The following is an 18,523-nucleotide window of genomic DNA, read 5'->3' on the forward strand; positions in this document are numbered from 1 at the left end:
AGTAAATAAGTAAAATGTCAGGAGGATAAAAACAAAGATGGCTCAGTAATTCAGCATATAAATCTTTGATTCGCTTTCAGACAGACCACATTTATATTTGTATATAAAGCACAAGCCTGACCCTTCATAAACAATTCATCAGGATTACAGCAGGGATGGGAGAGGGGGAAAGGGGGAGTCCATAATCCTAGAAAAACCTGACTTTAATTCCGTGTTTTAATGCGTAGGAGCACCAGTGTGGCAAAAATAGGAATTTTCTGGACATTTTTCAACAAGACATCCGCCTAATGTTATATTAAACTAGTCTAAATTACGCATTTGTTAGTAACACCAGATAGGTTGAACAAGTCTTCTAAATGTAGCAATTACGTAGGTTAACAGTAACGGCGGTCACAAATGTACTCACAAATTAAGAATATGTTTATATTAACTTCAAACAAATTAAATTATGTTTTGTTAACGAACTCGAAGCCAGTGTAAATTAAATTAAAACGGTAGTAACTTTGCAGTGCAGTTGCCACTAAAAGTGCAAGCGCCAGAACAGCAGCGCCTGCGATAAATCACCGCTGATTGAATCCGGGTAGGACGTGTGGGGGATGGGGAGGGGAGGTGGTGGGGGACGTGAGCGTCAATAGTCGAAAATAAAACCGGAAGTACCTTGGGGGTGGCGTTAAAAACTATGAGCACGACCGTTGGCAAATTATTATTTTTTTCAGTTACAGTGTATACATAGTGTAAACACACTATCGCGCGCTATTTTATCGCGCGCTATTTTTTGTATTGCAGTTTCAATATGGAACAAACGACGCGACACAGTTCAGGTAAACCAATGCTGTCTTATTTTGAAATTTGCCACGGAAACATGCCAATTCACGTTCGCCGTCTTGACGCGATAGCCATTCGGCAGAGAGAAAGGAGCTGGAGAGTAACGGGAACTCGGCTGCTTTGGAAATTAAATTAAAATAGAGGGAAAACGGCGACGAAAGCGGATACCCGGGACCTAAAACAGGTGAGCTGGCCTAAGTGTAGAGCTCTGTTTGTTATTTGTGCGACTCAGGGTGAGGGTGTTGCTGTTATTTTGCCGATTCAAGAAAGATGGGGAACATCATGAAAAGTATTTTGGAAGAGAGTTGAGTTGCTGGGGCGGTGCACTCCTGCAGCCCCACAGCCTCAGGATGTTTTGTTCTGCTTGTGGTTGAAGTTTGTACTGATTAATACAGCTGGTAAAACTCAAACAAAAGCTATACGAGGTAGAAAAATTCAACATATAAGTAGTGATTATAATGTAGTTTGTAAATATTCGGTGTTCAAGTATCCATTAATATTCTCCATGTGCTGCAGCCAAAGTCAAGTGAACATCAAAGCCCAGCACTTGTTGCATAAGTTATGAAGCAGATTTAAGAAACATCCTGTGTGCAGCTCGCCGTGGGCGACTCCTGCCAGTTACAGGGAAGATGATAAAAGGGCAATTGTCCCAAATCTAACCCACTGGCCAGATATGAAGAGGCTTTGCAGCATATTGGAGGGCTATTGAATAATGATTCCTTATAATCTGACCTTGAACAAAGCTCCTTTGTCTCCTTTCAGCCGTGCTCTTTGTCTGTGTATTATTTCAGCTGTCCTTGGATGTTTTAATGGGGGATAAACTATTTTTTTATTCCCCTACAGAGTAAATAAATTACAGATTTTTAGGACCATATTTCACTTTAGTCCAGTGCCAATGAAAGCATGTAGGCAGGGATGTGACCCTCTAATGTTTTATAGAAATTGATATTTTTGTTTGTTCTTGCCTTGGCCTTGATGTATCCATCTTTTTCTTTCTTAGGCTGGTAGTATTTGCTTCCCATGTTTGGGATAATAGATGGTGAAGTCCCTAATTAAAGAAGAGGCAAAGACCAGGCTGAAGATGCTTCCCATTCTCTTCTTGGATCTACTTCTTCACAAGCTTAGCTTAGTTTAGAGCATTTTTCCTCCGGCGTCTTAATAATACCGAGACTGCGAGAGAGGAGACCAGAAACACATAAACGTTCACATCCTTTTATTGCCTCTTGTTCCTCTCCTGGCAGAGTCAGCTTAGTGAGATTTTTGGCACAGCCCCAATATTTGCTACCACATTATTGAAACCATGGCAAACATGTGCCCTTATGGCCATTTCACCCACGCTGTGGTGAGGGGCATTCCAGAGACCTTTGGAAAGAAAGCAGGGGACAGCCAGGAGAACGGGGAGGTTTCGGTGGACCTGGCCAAAGCTCAGCGTCAGTTCGGTTGCCTGACTGGAGCGTTGAGGCAGAAGGTGGGCCTGCAGCTGATCGAGATCCCCCCTGACCCCGAGCTGCCAGAAAGCTGGAAGATAGAGGATGTGGCTGTCATCCAGGGAGACACGGCGCTCATCACCAGGCCCTTCAAACAGCAGAGACAAAGTGAGGTAATGCAGCATAGAAGAAGCCTTTCAGAGTGCACTTAATCTTCTATGTAGTATTGGGTAATGGTTTGTATGAGTACGGTATAAAAATGAACTTGACAAACATAGTATGGGCTGTTTGTCACATGGTCTCACTGATCTTTGTTGTTCCTTGTTGCTATGATCATTGGCCTTTCAGACATATAAAATTAGACTCCTGAAAACAATGTTTCTAAGCAACAGTGATATTAGTTGATTGATACTGGTTTTCTTTTTGGTGTTTTAGATGCTGCCAGACTTATTGGGAGTGTCCAAAGTTCCAGTTATACTTCTGTAGTTAGTTCACAGGGTTTTTCCTGGCTACGAGTCCATTCATCGGCTATTATTTTTGGCTGTTTGATAAACGAAATCTTATTTTATGACTGACTTAAAAACGCAACTTTAAGAGAAATGGTAAAAACTAATTATATTACAGTGCTGTTGCTTTTTTTTGGGGGGGGGGGGTCTAATCTCCTTTAGAGGACGGCCAAAATGTTTTCATATGTAGGGGAAAATGCAGAGTTTGTACTTTTCCTAAACTACTTGGAGGTTTGCTGGAAAAAGCTTTAGGGAAAGAAACTTATCAACAATGATGCTGTTCAAATGGTTCCTGTCCAGTTAATAAGTGTTGACACCATTTTACAGTTTTTTAATGTCCTAATGTTTTCTTAACATGTTTCTTAGAGTGGAACTTAACATGGCTCGGAGAGAACATGATACAAAAGCCAGGAAGCAAATCAAAGAGCTGATTAATTAAAATAAATTAATAGATAAACACCCAGACCCTGTGGATGACAGTAAATGCACAGTTCCTTTTTGGAAGTATTTTTCTTCTTTAGTTCCAGATATTATAATGTATTATCTGGTTGTAAATGGACTTTTACTTTACATTAATACAGCACTTTTATCTAAGCATAAGCTCTTCCCATTCTCACACACTCGCGCTCGAGTGAATGCATTGGAGGCAACTTGGGGTTCAGTATCTTGGCCAAGGATGCTTCAGCAAGCAGACTGGAGGATCGATCCCACAACCTTTTCATTGGTAGACACTCAAACACATCCCAGATGTTCTACTACTGGCACCCCGTTGTTTTGCAGTGTCGCGTGTATTGCAAAATGTGTCACCATAACATGATAAGAGAGTTGTTCTGTTGCACAGTTAATCTAAATGTAGTTTTTATTTACAATTGTAGCTTCCACAAATGATAAAAAAAACCCAAGATAACTGATCGAGAATTATTTAAATGATTTTTCAGAAATCTGGTTTTGCAACGGTTTCACTGCTTACTCCAGCAGTTTCAGTTCCACTTATTCTAAGATGGCAGGAAGAGAGACTTGGATTAACAAGAGGAGGGAAACCAGCTCAGCTGTTTGAAAGAAATCTTTAAAGTTGAACAGTAATCAGAATGTAAATGAGTGACTAAATTATACAACAGCTGGATTTATACGCAAATGTTCTTTTATTAGACAGTTGTTGTTTTTTAAGCACATTTTAAAATGCTCAGCTGACAGTCTGGGTTTTTTTTTTTTTTTAAATAGTTATTGTAGCTTCTTATTGCAAATATTAATTGCCAGTGAAACACAGAACTGATGATGTTACACGGAGACAACCTGCCTGAGCTGCTTTCTTCCAACTCTCGTACTGAGTCTAGTTTATTCCTTCCTCAGGTGGAGGTGGTGAGGAGGGTGATGTCAGAGCTCAACCTGACTGTGGTAGAGATGGACGGAGAGCAGGGCGACTCTGTGGGGGCCACGCTGGAGGGCAGCGACATCCTCTTCACTGGGAGGGAGTTCTTTGTCGGCATCTCCTCCCACACCAACCGCAGAGGGGCGGAGGTGCTGGCAGACACCTTCAGGGTAAGGGCTATAGAGGGGAGAGGGTACAGTGAGCAGGAGGAAGCTTTTTCAAACTTTCCGTAGTTTGGGGCTGCCTGTCATGAAGGCACATGTCTGTCTCTGATTTGAGGAGTCAGGGCGGCATGCTTTTAACCGAATCTGACATTTTTGCCTCAGAGTCGTCTTTTTAAAAGGGATGTCAGTCAACAAATTTTGACACGTGGCACAGCTGCATCATCCATTGAGTGTTTTGTTGCAGCCCGCTGCTGTAGTTTATCATGTCAGATGTCATTTGAACAAAAATGTTTATGACAGCTTTTCTATTTAGGGCTACTTTTAATTCATTTCAGTGTGTGGCACAGTACTGGAGGATTTGGCCCTGGCTTCTTTGTTAATTCACTCAAACTGAAGAGCAGTTAATTAAAGTATGTGAAACTTAAAAATGCAAAGGAAGACTTTAGTGTAGGGTCGTCACCAGAGATTAGATAATCCAGGTGTGTCATGCCTCTTTTATACACTAAAGGTAAATAATACCTGTGCATCCATGATTACAGCTCAAGCTGAGGGATCCTTCCACATAGCGTAGTGGGATTGATTTTTAGGTATAAAAAGGAAAAATGCATATAGAGGGAAGGCATACATCAGAGAAACTTTAAAGGTTGAGTCCTCTCTGCCTTTGGTTCACAAACCTACAAGCATTCGGACACTGTCTCTACTTTTAAGATGAAAACTTTCCTTTTTTAATAAAGCTTATAGTTAGGCCTAGATCAAATCCTCGGGTTATGTTGCTATAGCTCAGGCTGCTGGGGGAAATTCTCATGATGCACTGAGCATGTTTTCTTCACTCCCTTTTTTTTTTTTTTTTTTTTTTTTTTATATCCTGATGCGTTTATATACAACTGCTACATGTTATTATCTTTGCCTTACAGTAAAAGTGTCTTAGTATGGACCGATGTATGTCTGTGTATCTCCATAAAAGCCCAACTAAAGATTATCAATACACAACTAACTAAAATATAGCGTTTATATTTTTAGCCTGCACAACAAAGATTGCCTCGGTGCCAAGATTACAGTTGGAGATGAAACCCAGGTGCCAATGTGAGCAGGTGGCCATTTGCTGAATTGCATTTGGGGAATTCTTGTGTATAAACACTGATGAATGAGGTTGTTCCACTGCCCAAATAATCACAGCGCTGCACAGCACAGTGTGCTCACTCGGGCTGGGCTCGAGCTGCTCATTAGTATTGACTCTTTTCAAGAACTATAGATGCACTTCTGTTTGACACACACACATATTTTGCATATTTTGGAGTTGAATTTGCTCTTCCCTTGGGTGTGGGAGAGTGGGAGTGTGGGGGTGTGGCGTGAAATGGTGTCAGCGGTTGAGAGGGTTTAAGTGTTCGACTGGGGGACTGGGGAAAACCAGGAGATGATTTCATCAGTGTTGTGTTTCAGAGGAGTCACTCTGGCTCCATTTAACTTTCGTTCATAAATATCACCCTTACATATACAGTGTGTAGAGCAGAGATGGAACCACTTTATAGCGTGAGAGTAAGTTAGGAGTCGATTGGAGTCGTGGCATCAGTTACTGGGATGTGTGAAAAGCCAATCTTAATGTTATTAGTTACACCTGTGATGACAAAACAAACCTGCTTGGAAACTTCTAGAAGTTTCCAGTATGCTTGGTAACCGTTCAACCCCACATGTGTTCAGGACTTTGCAGTGTCGACTGTCCCCGTCTGTGATGGAGCCCGACTGAAAAACATCTGCTCCATGGGAGGCCCAAACACCATCATCTTCAGCAACAGTGATGGGGCCAAGAAGACACTCCGGGTATGTGTGTGTGTGTGTTGTTTCCCAAAGGGTAATTCCTTAATAATATTGTGGCATTGTAGCAATTGAGGGAAAAGCACATACCAAGGAGAAAACACTCCCTGTAGCTTTTATGAAAATAGGATTTTTGCCTGCTTATTTGGATTAACTCAAGACCTGTATTAAAAGTCCAGAATGAGATGAAAAGGGATTATTCTGAACACATAATAATAATAATAATAATAATAATAATAATAATAATAGTAGTAGTAGAATAAAAGGCTAAAAACTTGTGGAAGTGAGCATAATATTTAACTTCAATCATTAAAGTTTTGTTTTTGTCCGTTTGCTGACTGTGTTATAGAAATCCAGGTGTGACAGCCTGCCAGCTGACCCTGCACATTCATCTATTCATGCCAGTTTGTTTACACAGGCTACATAGCTTTCCATTTAGCATGTCTGTGTGCCTGTGCTGGAGACCTTATAACAAACAAGTTGGAGGCTCTGCCTAAAAGGAACAGAAATGGCTGTGAGCAACAGCTTGTGCGGCTGTATATGAGGGGTGATCAGTCTCAGTAGCTGGAAATCCCTGATCCTGGTACTACGTTTAGTCAGAAAACAAAGGATGGTTCCACATCATGATACTATTTGGTGTGATTACAAACACCTGGATGTATTGCTTTATCCAGCCACATTTGTAGCAGCAATGACCCACAATCCTCTGCGACAGCTGCACCTTTGAAAAGAAATCCAAGGGGCAATGAACAGCACTGCAAGATGCTATACATGATAAGGATGGCTTTCCATCTGATCAAGGAAGAAGTCTGTGAGAAATCATAATAAACACTAATAAATTTGATCTCAGTAATGTCCAAAACAGCTAAAAATTACTTGACACATCAGTTTATGCAGTTATGACTCGTGTCCCTAAAACACTGAGAGGTTGATGTAAATTAGAGCTGCCATTTTCAACTTTAATTGTAAATGCACCACTTAAAAAATTAGTCACATTTTGAAAGCACATTAGATCTCAACTGCGGGGCGTCATGCCAGATTGATATGGACTGGGTAATGTGTTGGGAATGAAATGAAGCCACATCATTTAATGGAAATGATAATTATGAATCATTACAATAATTAGCATTATTCAGGGGAGCTAAATTCAGACACCCCCCCCCCCTTTCAAAAGAAAAAGTCAAAGTGAAAAAATTATGCAGCTAGCTAGTCTATTTTGAAATAATTTCATACCAACTCAAAATGGTACTCAGTAGTTAGTATGGCCAGTAGGGGTGGGGCAAAAAATCGATACTGTGTAGTATTGTGATATTTTGTTTGCTAATAATGTATCGATACAGGGACAGCAGAAATCGATATTTTGTTACAAAATGGTTTTTGTGCTCTGACTTCAGAGCATGTTGATCCTTTTTCTGAGCAAGAATCCTGACATTCCTTCACTGTCCAAATGTGTTTAACTTTTTTTTTGGGCAGCAATAAACATGACAGTTTACTTATTTTAATTTAATATTTTGTTTTAATTTACTTCCAAATTCTTCAGTTGCTGAAGGGGCTGCATAGTTTTCATAAATTACATAGTTTAGAATAGCTATAATTGTACCAGATGGTTGCATTCAGTTAAGTTGGACTAGACTGTAATACAAACCATTCAGTTTGTCAACAATACAACTGAAATGAGAGAAAGACTGAGTGTGAGACTTTGATATTAGATAAAATGAATATTGCTAAAGTTTACCTTTATGTACAGAATCTGAATATCGCAAAATATTTTTAAAAAATGCAATAATATCATATCGTGCGTTAAGTATTGTGATAATATCGTATCGTGGGATGTATGGTGATTCCCACCTCTAATGGCCAGACAAGGTCTGGTATGCTCCTAATGAAACAATGGATGGTGTCCTGGACGATCTCCTCCTAGGGCATCACTGAGCTCCTGGTGAAGTCTGAGGTGCAACCTGGCAGCATCAGATGGACCCAAACATAATGTCCCAGAGGTGTCCTGTTGGATTAGGGACAGTGCAAGCATGATATCAATTCCTTCCTACTCCAAGAACTTTCTGCATACTCTCGCTACATAAGGCTGGGCGTTATCGTGCACCAGGAGGAACCCAGGACCCATTGCACCAGTGTAGTCTGACATTGTTCCCAAGGGTTTCATCCTGGTACCTGATGGCAGTCAGAGTGCCATTGCCAGCCGGTCTGTGCATCCCTCCCTTTTTGTTAGTCCCTGGCCAACTATGAAAGCAGTCATGCTGAATGATGTTACAGGCCGCAGAATGCTCTCCACATCTTCTCCAGACCCTTTGATGTCTGTCACATGTACTCGGGGTGAACCTGCCCATTCTCCAGAGTGCCAGGCAGGGCCTGAGGATGCTGGGCCCTCATGCCACCTCATGAACTCAGTGACACTGACTTTAGCCAGATGAGAACTAGTGGAAAAGAAATGAGTGACCATCCTTCATGTTTAGGGGGGTTGTCTCATTGTTGCCTATCTAGTGCACCTTATGTTAATTACATTAACAACAGCAGCTGAAACTGATTAACAAACTCTTCATCTACTTTGACCAGATTAATATCCCAGAAGATTACATGACTTGATGAAAAGGGTTTTTCAATTAATTTTTTGGGGACTTTATATTAAGCATCATGATGATCAAGCCTTTGTGCTGGTTTTCAGTTTATTGAAATGTAAAGAGAGAAATGACAACATTTAAAATTAACCTTTTTAAGACAAGGATTTTAAAGCATTGTGCTAGGCAGGGCCCAACATCTCTCTATGGTCAATACAGTTTTTCATTATGAGTCATAAATATATAATCTCTCCATCCTCACTTGAACTGCACACATCTGTTTATGTCATTAGTGCTGGCTTGGAGCTTGGCGACTGTGTGTAATGCTGGATGTGCGTGTTTGTCTGCAGATGATGGAACAGCTGACTGATCACCACTACGATGTGCTCACCGTCCCAGAGGAGTCGGCAGCAAACTGCATTTACATCAAAGGTCCGTCCAAACGGGACTTCCTGCTGCACCGACCAGCAGACGAATGCCCTGACAGCGTTTCTGTGAGTACCACAGAGTGTTTTTTCCTTTTTTTTTTTTTTAATAAACTGCACATTATTGCGGTATAATGTCATGTTCATGTATGTGCTAATAGCAATAAATAGGTTTTCCTGTAATTTGCTATTTTCATTATGTTATAGTTTGACAGATTTTTTTTTTTCTCTGGCAGTTTTTCTGGCTCTTATCTCCTTGTTGTATTAATTAAGCTACATAAACACTGAATCATATGTTCAGTAATCATAAGCATGCATGCTCATCCAACAGCTTTAAATACTGTCAGTGTGAGCTTTAAGGTCTCACGGTGCTTTACTCGGTCGCTTGAGTGCTTGCATAAACCCACAAATATTTGCTAACAGCTTCCATCGGGAGGAAGAGGAGTACAAATGATAGCTGGACTCAGGTTTTCAGATGTTAGCCTTCCTTTTTTCCACCATCTCCACATAAAAGAAGCTAGATCATCAGCTCCAGTTCCCTTTAAACAGCAGTCATTAGCTTGTGTGTTTCTGATAACAGTCTGTGGGAGAATCTCAGCTTCTTTCAAGAGTGAAGTAAACTTACCGCCCAAGATCAAATATTTATAACTAGCACTGCTGCAGATTCACGTGTGTTTGCACTACACCACACATGGCTTTTTCTTTGGTGTGATCAAAGGTTTTTATTAGTTTTATCTAAATATAAACAGAATATAAAACATATATAAATAAAATAAAAATAAAATAAAATTATATAAATAAATATAAAACAGAAATAAAAGGAAATGCAACAGCATTAACATCAAAGCCACACTGCATCAACAATATAATAGAAGATCTACAGATGCATTGTATCACACATCAAAATCAACCATCAGGCTCCTATAAGAAATTTGATATCTGCCCCAAATTTTTTCCCAGCTCGTGTTTTGTTTGTTTGTTTTTTGTAATAAACCGTGTGCATCCGGTCCTTTGTGTGATTGGTCCTGTGTGTTAAACCTAAGTGCTTTTATGATTTATAAATCTGTCTGTTATTAGTGATTATCCCTTTTAAGGCCTAATGCATCTGTAATTCATATGTTGCCTCTGTCTCTTGTGCTGCTTCACCACCTGGAAGTAAAACGCCTCTGTTAATCCAGGCAAACATACCTATATGTGACTGACTCGCTCTAAACTGATCATTCAACAAAAAAGGTTCTCTAAAGAAGATCTGGGATGTGAACAGATTTCTTTTTTCACATTTCTTTACTCGTTACATTGCAGTTGAAGGTCACAGTTGTGCTTGTGGTTCCAAGAGCTGAAATGTTTTGTGAGACTAGTGAAGTCGATATCCCGCTCACGGTGCCATCGCTGACCCGTTAAATATGTAAGTAGGTGGCAGGACAGAAGCTGAGTCCAGCATAGTGAGAATAAATCAGCATTTTCAGATACTTTTGTGTTTTGTTTCAGGATTGAGGCAAATTATATAATTAGAAGTAAAATAATGATTGTATTTTGTGAAACTGTTTGTGCGCCACTGCTAAAAATTATATCAGGCGAGATCTAAAACCGAACTTACAATTACAGGAGTTAATTTGAACATTTGGAAACTTTGATTTTTCACAATGAGAGAAACTTCACAAAGAAAAAGCAAACAATTCCTTTAAAGACTGATAACTTTTTGCATGATTTCCCTTCAAGCAGTTTGCCCTCAAGTCAGTATTTTGCATTTTAAAAAATTTCACAATGTCCAATATTGTCCTACAACCATCTTATAATAGGATCACACAATCTTTGTAGACTATTATCTTTGTACACCAGATTAAAAAACAACTTCATTCTTAAAGAACACTCCCACACCCTTCAATTTAATCTGAGATGCACATCTGTGCATTTTTGTGATGGCTGATCTTTTATTGGAATCACTAATTGTTTTCAGTAGAACACTGTGGAACCAGGCCAAGTCATATTGTCCTGAAATGATGTCACTTGTTAGTGTGTATATGCACCTGGCTGCTTTCACAGCTGAAGATGAGCATGCAGCTTGGCTGAGGGGTCAGTTCATCAGCTGTCACTGCTGCCAACAGCTTGACCAGAAGGAGAGGTGCATGTGCTGGTTCTGCACAGGCCTACAAAAAGGCCTACAGTCACATGCTGCTGACCTGCTGCTGGAAATGTACACTGTACAAATCACATCAAGAAATGTAAATGTTATCCAGACAACGGGGAAACTCATCAGGGGGGAAATGCAAGTGGCAAATAACGCTAGCGTGGCAATAAATCATTAGATGAGTTTGATAAATCAAAATTTTTTGTTTTGGTCTCTAAAGAAAAAGGAAACATCAAAACTGTCATGTAGATCTAAGACTCTTAGTCGCTGACACTCATGAGTCAGATCTGTTGTTCTAACTTCCAGCCAGTGAAGCAAATTTTCCTTCCTCCTTTCCTTTCAGTTTTCCCTGCAGTGTAGTCTGTAACAACTAGCTCAGGTCTGAATGACTGAACTGTTTCCTCTCTCCTCTCTGCAGGCCTTTCAGAAGCTGCAGGACTACACCCTCCTGCCGACAGCCTGCAGCGAGGCCTCCAAGCTGGGAGCGTCTCTGTCCTCGCTCTGCCTCCTTGTCAACAGAAAGCATACATATTTCTGAAAACACGCCCACGCCACTCAGCATTTATTTACAGGTGTTCGCAGTGGTGGGGGTAGTGATACTAATGTGCAGTATTTTGAGACAGAACCAGCCACCTGATTTACTGCACCACTACCCCCTCTGCTGAACGAACAGCGCTGCACAATGTCCTTAAATCTACTCATGAAACCACTAAATGAAGCTGTAGTTTTGCACTGTTCCAACTCTTTCACAGTCCACCAAAGTAAAACAGTAACCCCACAGGAAAGTCTTCACTGCAAGTTTCATTCTGTATATGTGCAGATGTTCAATACCTTTTTAGACCAAAGTGTGAAGGAAAAACCAAAGGCAACACTCAGCCCAGCATTTTTGAACTTTTCTCACCAAATTGATGTAATATAGATCCAGTAAAGGGGCATTACGTCTACTTTCTAGAAATTTGATGTCTCTTAACATTACTGCTTGTGATAGTCCCCTTTAAATGTTTTCTTGGCTAACCTAAGACTTGGTGCCCACATTTACTACAGTGTACAGCTTTCATATCCACATTTCAGTACTTGGGTATTAACTGTTTTTAAATTGCAGACCATCTGTAGCTGCTAGGTGTGATTCAGATATGATTTAGCTTTGCGGTGTATGAATTTGTCCCAAGTGTAGAAATATTAAAATCCAGCTTCTAACTTTTAGTGGTACTTTTATTCCTGTGTAATTCAACTGCCAGTTCTTTAGGTACATCAGGCTAAAAAAAGTGTAAATCCAGTTTTTTCATTTATTTTCTACTTGTCCAATTCAGGGTCTCAGTGGGGCAGCAGCCTATCCCAGCTGTTAGCGAAACCTTGGATTGATCACCAGTCTATCGCAGGGACAGTACAGACATGCAACCCCACATTCACACCTAGGACCAATTATGGGAGACTTGCAGAAAACAAACGCATGCATTGAAAGACACCAGCTAATCAATGGTATCAAATCTGGCACCTTTTGGGGAGGCTACCGTGCTGACCAACTGTGCCACTGTAACTGAACAGTACTTTTGAGCCAGTAAAACGGTAGCTATCAGCAGCGCCACCCATCCAAAATGAAAATATTACAGCCTGATTAAGGGAAAAGTTGTCGTAGCACTAACCAATAAGATAATTTTACCTTGTAGTTTAACTCAGAACTCACATCACAGAATCAAAGGCTTGTATGTGGTGTCCAATAAAACACACAAACTCAACAGAAATTTCTTGATTTATTTGTTTCGTTAGAAAGTGAACATGTTTAACGGTTGGACTTGGCAACTCTCTCCAACTCGTCCTTCTTCTTGATGGCATAAGAGTTCGATGAACCCTGCAAAGAGAGAGAAACTTAAGTTTAACACGCCTCAGAACAGTTTCTCATGTGTGTCAGCTCTGATCACTAAAACGGTTCCAACATAATTGGTAGAATGTAATCAGAGTCCACTAAGTCTGTTACCTTAGCTGCATTGATCAGCTCATCAGCCAGGCACTCAGCAATGGTCTTGATGTTCCTGAAAGCAGCTTCTCTTGCTCCCGTGCACAGCAGCCAGATGGCCTGCAAGACGAGACGGAGCACACGTTAGTGAGGTGAAACGGGTTAAACTCCAGAGACATGACCACAGGCCAGCAGTGAAATGTATCTGAGTTGGTGATTGGCTGGGCCACGACAGACTACAGCCAATGAATAAGCAAAGACTTTTAATCTACGAGCACTCTAGCACACCAAGACAACAGAAAATGTCCAGGCGTGACTCTAGCCTCGTTTAACACATCAAATACACAAATACATGAAAAAACAGTGAACCTTTTCTAATTTATTTCCATGCTAAAACTGATGAAGATGGTGTTGGACAAAGAGGTTTTTCTGCATGGAAGCATTTTTTTGGTACTTCTGTCCTTTTTGACAGAAGGACACTGGCACTGATGATAATCAAGTATTTATTCACCTACACTGGAGAGGCTATTAATGAAATTGTTAAAAATAAGACTACCACAATCTAAGAGACTAACTGCCTTTACTGTATGCTTGTGGGTCTCAAACCCTTTACTCCCAACAAGGTGAGAAAAGACTGAACCTCGCAAATTCTAACGATCACTAATAGGAGGGGTTAAAATGTTCAGCTAAGTGAAGCCAAGCTGAACTTCTCAGTTTAGCTTCGCTTCATATTTTCTCTTTTGATCTTTCCGCTTGAGAACCACTCTTGTATGCAGACCTGACAGTAATAAAGGTCATGTGCAAACCAGAAAAAAAACTGAACAAGCATCAAACTTTACATGTCCTAAAAGATGCATTAAAGTCATCTAGTCACATGATTAGACATCAACAATTACGTGGAGGTAGAAAAAGAATTGTGCGTTTGTTACCTGGTTGACTCTGCGGAGGGGTGACACGTCAACAGCCTGCCTCCTGACGGTACCAGCACGACCAATACGGGTGGAGTCCTCACGGGGTCCACTGTTGATGATGGCATTGACCAGGACCTGCAGGGGGTTCTGGGAACAAAAAGGTTAAGAAGATAATTTTTTAAAAATCAATCCATAACATGTAGTGACAAAGATCCATAAGTCTGGATCTGAAAGCTGACACAATGTGCTGTTAATCCTTGTGTTTGCTCCCAATTTTCTTACTCAAAGTTTAAAGCCAATATCACATTTACCCTTAAATATGCAGATTAACTCCGGACCCTTGTCTGCTTGGCAACAACCACTGCAAAACTCACTAAAAATAAACAATCCAGCAACTGTCTAAAAAAATGTTTTCAATGCTGAAATACTGTCTTAAAACCCAGATAAAATTCAAATTTTAAACATTTTCTCAGCACGCTGTGTCTAAATTAAGTTATTTATATTTTAGTTATTATTGAAAACTGCTCATACCACAGTTAGATCCTGTTCTCTGTAATCTTCAATAGTGATTTTCATAGCATAAGGAATCATTTCTTTTCTGTAGTTATAATTAACAATCTCTTTAATAGTGACACATACTATAGCAGTGCTATGAAAGTACCTCTCCAGTCAGCAGGTGGATGATCTCAAAAGCGTGCTTGACGATGCGAACGGTCATCAGCTTCTTGCCGTTGTTGCGGCCGTGCATCATCATGGAGTTGGTCAGACGCTCCACGATGGGGCACTGAGCCTTGCGGAAACGCTTGGCGGCATAACGTCCTCCAGAGTGTGGCAGGTACTTGGCGTACTTCTCTTTCACAGCAATATAATCCTGCAGCGAAGAATGACATCTTTAAGCATCATTTTCTGTTTTAAGTTGAAAAACAGCATCGTTAAAGGCAGATATTGTATCTGAGCCGGTGATTGACTGGGCCACATTAGACTACAGCCAATGAATAAGCAAAGACTTTCCCTCTGCGAGCACTGTAGCACACCTGGACAACAGGTGAGTGTCCAGGCGTGACTCTAGGCTCGCTTAACAGCACAACAGTGAATCTTTCACACTGCCGCTCACCTGCAGGGAGATGTCGTTGATCTGGACATCATCGGTGCTCCACTTGCCGAAGAGCTTGATCTCTGGGGTCTCAGCCACAGCGGGGGCAGTCTCCCAATCGGTCACTGGGGAAACACCACAACATTACTGGCACATTGTTTTAAAAATTATATAATTTCAGGACAATAAATGACAGATTTGTCTTTTTTTCCCCAACATTTACACATAAGAGTTTGGGTTTGTGAAGGTGAACCTTACTGCAAATCTGTGGCCTCTCGATTACATTTCTATGTGACATAAGTCTTATAACGAATCAGTGTATAATAAATGACCTGAAGACTACTGTAGCTTGACTGAGCTGCTACTCAATGTTACGTTCAAACAAAGTGACGTTAGCTTTCCAGCAAAAAGCAGAAAACCCCACGATTTGACACTTTAATAGGAAGCACATTTATTCATATTAATATGAGATTGAGTGACTGTTTGGTCAGATTTAGCGAAGCAATGACAGTCACAAGTACAGCGAGGCCGGAGATGAAGCCTGCATCACGCTAACACTAGCAAACTTACACGCTTACAGACGTCTATAAATGGGCGTAGGTGTGCGTTTAAATTCAGCATCAGTTAATTAGTAGGGAAGAAATTAAGTTTAATATAGACATTTTTTGTGAATTAGTGTTCTGAATTTGACATCTATCGGAGCCGCTACTCAACGTGAAGAATCCACATGTGCTACAGAGCTAGTCGCATGCTAACGCTCAGCGCTGTTGTGCAGGTACGGAAACATTCGGAGGGAATAAAAACGCCATTTCGACTAAACTGAAGTTTTCTGTACGAATTTCCAGAACAATGGAAATCCACAGTGATTTTGGATACGCATCCGTCCCTTTTTCACGATTTACGAAGCAAGTAAAAAGTAAAATTTTCACTCACTTGTGTCTGCCGTTCTGTACCACACTTCTCTGAGACGGAAAAGGGCCTTTTCGGGGCGCCGTGTACAGATATCCGGTCCGGCGTTTGGCTGCTTCCGGCGTACAAAGGCTTATGGGAAACGTAGTCTTTTTTATGTCATTGAACACAACAAACTCAACGTATCCCAACAACCAAACAGGATACATTAGTAAAGCTGCTGCTGGCCTTTTAACTTTCACAATTGCTGTAAAAACAAGCAGTTATATTACATCACATATATATATACGTATACATGTATATACATATATACATCATATAATTTCGATTGATTATATATATATATATATGTATACGTGTGTGTGTGTGTGTGTGTGTGTGAGTGTGTGAGTGTGAGTGTACGTAAGGCAAAAATACATCTGGTAGTCTAACAAACTGGAAAAGTCTGTATTTGGTATGACCACCTTTATTCTTCATCTCAGCCTGAAGCCCTTTTAGACAAGCTTTCTTGTCATTTCCTTAAGTAGTCTTCAGGAATATTTCTCCAGGTTTCTTGAAGGCTCTTCTTTGGATGTTGCTGCCTTTGTTTTCTGTCAGGAGAATCCCACAATGTCTCAATGTTGAGGTCCAAACTCTGGGGAGGCCAGTCCATGACTGATAATGTTCCACTGTGTGTGTTGTTTTTTTGTTTTTTTTAACAAGTGTGCTTTTAATGCACTGGCAGATTTTTGAGGGGTCATTTACATGCTGAAAAATGAAGCTCTTGACAATCAGATGGACAATCAAAATTTGACCATACTGTTCTGTATTCATATTCAATCAATTTTGACAAGATTCCCAATACCACTATCTGAAAAGCAGCCCGAGACCATGACAGAGCCTCCACTGGCTTTACACTTTGCTTTAAACACTCATTGCAGTAACTCTCTCCTGACCTCCTCCATACAGATAACAATTTGACCCAAAAGAAATTAATTTTTTTTTTTTTACTGACTCATCTGTTATGTGCGAGAATAACAGTGGTTCATCCAGTAAATTTTGTGCATTTTTGTGCTTGAATGACTCACAGGTCAGGATTAAGCAGCTTAACAAAAAACAAACAAAAACATTCATCTGGAAATGATCAGGTACAAGGACTGGATTGCAAATGAGTCAAAAAGCAGCCGATGTCCAAAGAAAAACTCTGCAAGTCCTTCAGAAAGCCTGGAGAACTATTGTTCAAGAGCCTTTAAAAAATTACAATAAAGCCTGGGTCCTTGGAAGCAAAATGTACAGAAAAAAATCATCTGGTTCACAAGACCAGTTTTGGCTTTATTTATGTGTGTTGTTAACTGACAGGACAAAGCACAAACACAAACAATGCTCAAAACTGTCTTTTATTGAAGACCTGACAGCATTTGACACCTGTTCATTTATAACACAAACACGGTAGAAACTGTTAAAATAGTACTTTATGTTTTAGGATTTAAAAAAGTGTCCATATCCACATTTATTATTTGTTAGTAATAAGAAAATTAAACAGATAGAAGGGATGTCCCCCTTCTATCCACATCTGATGCGATTAGGTCAGCTCTGGCTTTGCACGAGCATACATGAACAACAGATGCAATAACATTAACATAGTAGCTTGAACACAGATAAAATTATCCCTATCTTAACAACATCCCTTCTCTTTACAATGTGCAATTCATACTTAACCATTAAGTTTCTTTTCTGTTTGATCTTACAAATACACGCTCCTCTTTTTGTCCTTTTGAGAAATATAAGAACGACAAGTATAAATTAAAAGTGTTACAAATGAATCCCTTAAACAACAGAAAAGAAGGAACATGAAGGTTGCTAAAAGGCCTGAGATATCTAAATGTGATGGGAGGTTCGGTGGACCAGTAAACACTAACATATCACTGCCACTCTCTAGTCTTATTATGCCCAATGCCACCCCTCCCTATCATTGTTTTTAGCACCGTCACTAAAGGCAGTGTGTTGTAGCACTTTGGTAATGGGCATGAAATACTGAGGCATGTAGGGGGGAAAAAATTAAGGCTTCATCTACAAAAGCGATGGAGTAAAGGTCCAAAGCACTGAATGATAGTTACAATAAACTGATGATAAGATCGGAGGCTCACTCTGAATTAGACACCGGGGTTAAAGATGGAGGAATGAAAAACATATAAATGACTCAACGCAAGACGAGCGGGGCAGTAAGTCTCAACATGTAGACGACTTAACGTCGCTCAGGCACTGTCGTGTTTGTGTGGCGGCTTGGAGGTATGTTTGATGGAGCAGTCAAACATACAGTCTGATACACTGCATGCTTTTAAAGTGATAAACTAATATTTTTATTCAAATAAAAAGGGGCATGCCGCCAACTTTGCTGATACAGCAACACTGGTGAGCTCAGCTGGACAACTACAGCTCACTTACCTC

General features: G+C 40.3%; 2 protein-coding genes and 2 non-coding genes across 4 annotated transcripts; 1 reads left to right on the top strand and 3 right to left on the bottom strand.

Moving 5' to 3' along the window:
• The first annotated feature begins 667 nt into the window (after positions 1 to 667).
• On the top strand, positions 668 to 12,432 carry ddah2 (DDAH family member 2, ADMA-independent). Its single transcript, XM_085148193.1, has 6 exons — positions 668 to 1,009; positions 1,826 to 2,425; positions 4,109 to 4,297; positions 5,990 to 6,109; positions 9,027 to 9,170; positions 11,648 to 12,432. The coding sequence occupies exons 2-6, from the start codon at positions 2,126 to 2,128 to the stop codon at positions 11,765 to 11,767; spliced, it is 873 nt and encodes a 290-aa protein (XP_085004319.1). The 5' UTR covers positions 668 to 1,009; positions 1,826 to 2,125; the 3' UTR covers positions 11,768 to 12,432.
• Positions 12,433 to 12,961: 529 nt separating this feature from the next.
• Positions 12,962 to 16,236, bottom strand: rps5 (ribosomal protein S5). The gene is made up of 6 exons (XM_085148196.1): positions 16,121 to 16,236; positions 15,209 to 15,312; positions 14,756 to 14,965; positions 14,113 to 14,241; positions 13,205 to 13,303; positions 12,962 to 13,078 (listed from the first exon to the last, which is right to left on the bottom strand). Coding segments are annotated over exons 1-6 (612 nt in total). The 5' UTR covers positions 16,122 to 16,236; the 3' UTR covers positions 12,962 to 13,009.
• LOC146493030 (small nucleolar RNA SNORA3/SNORA45 family) lies at positions 13,381 to 13,512 on the bottom strand. The gene has a single exon (XR_014872155.1). It is a non-coding gene; the product is annotated as a small nucleolar RNA SNORA3/SNORA45 family (small nucleolar RNA).
• LOC146493031 (small nucleolar RNA SNORA3/SNORA45 family) lies at positions 15,038 to 15,170 on the bottom strand. The gene has a single exon (XR_014872156.1). It is a non-coding gene; the product is annotated as a small nucleolar RNA SNORA3/SNORA45 family (small nucleolar RNA).
• Positions 16,237 to 18,523: the final 2,287 nt, after the last annotated feature.

This window comes from Neolamprologus multifasciatus, chromosome 22, assembly GCF_963576455.1.
Source record: "Neolamprologus multifasciatus chromosome 22, fNeoMul1.2, whole genome shotgun sequence".
Classification (NCBI taxonomy): Eukaryota; Metazoa; Chordata; class Actinopteri; order Cichliformes; family Cichlidae; genus Neolamprologus; species Neolamprologus multifasciatus.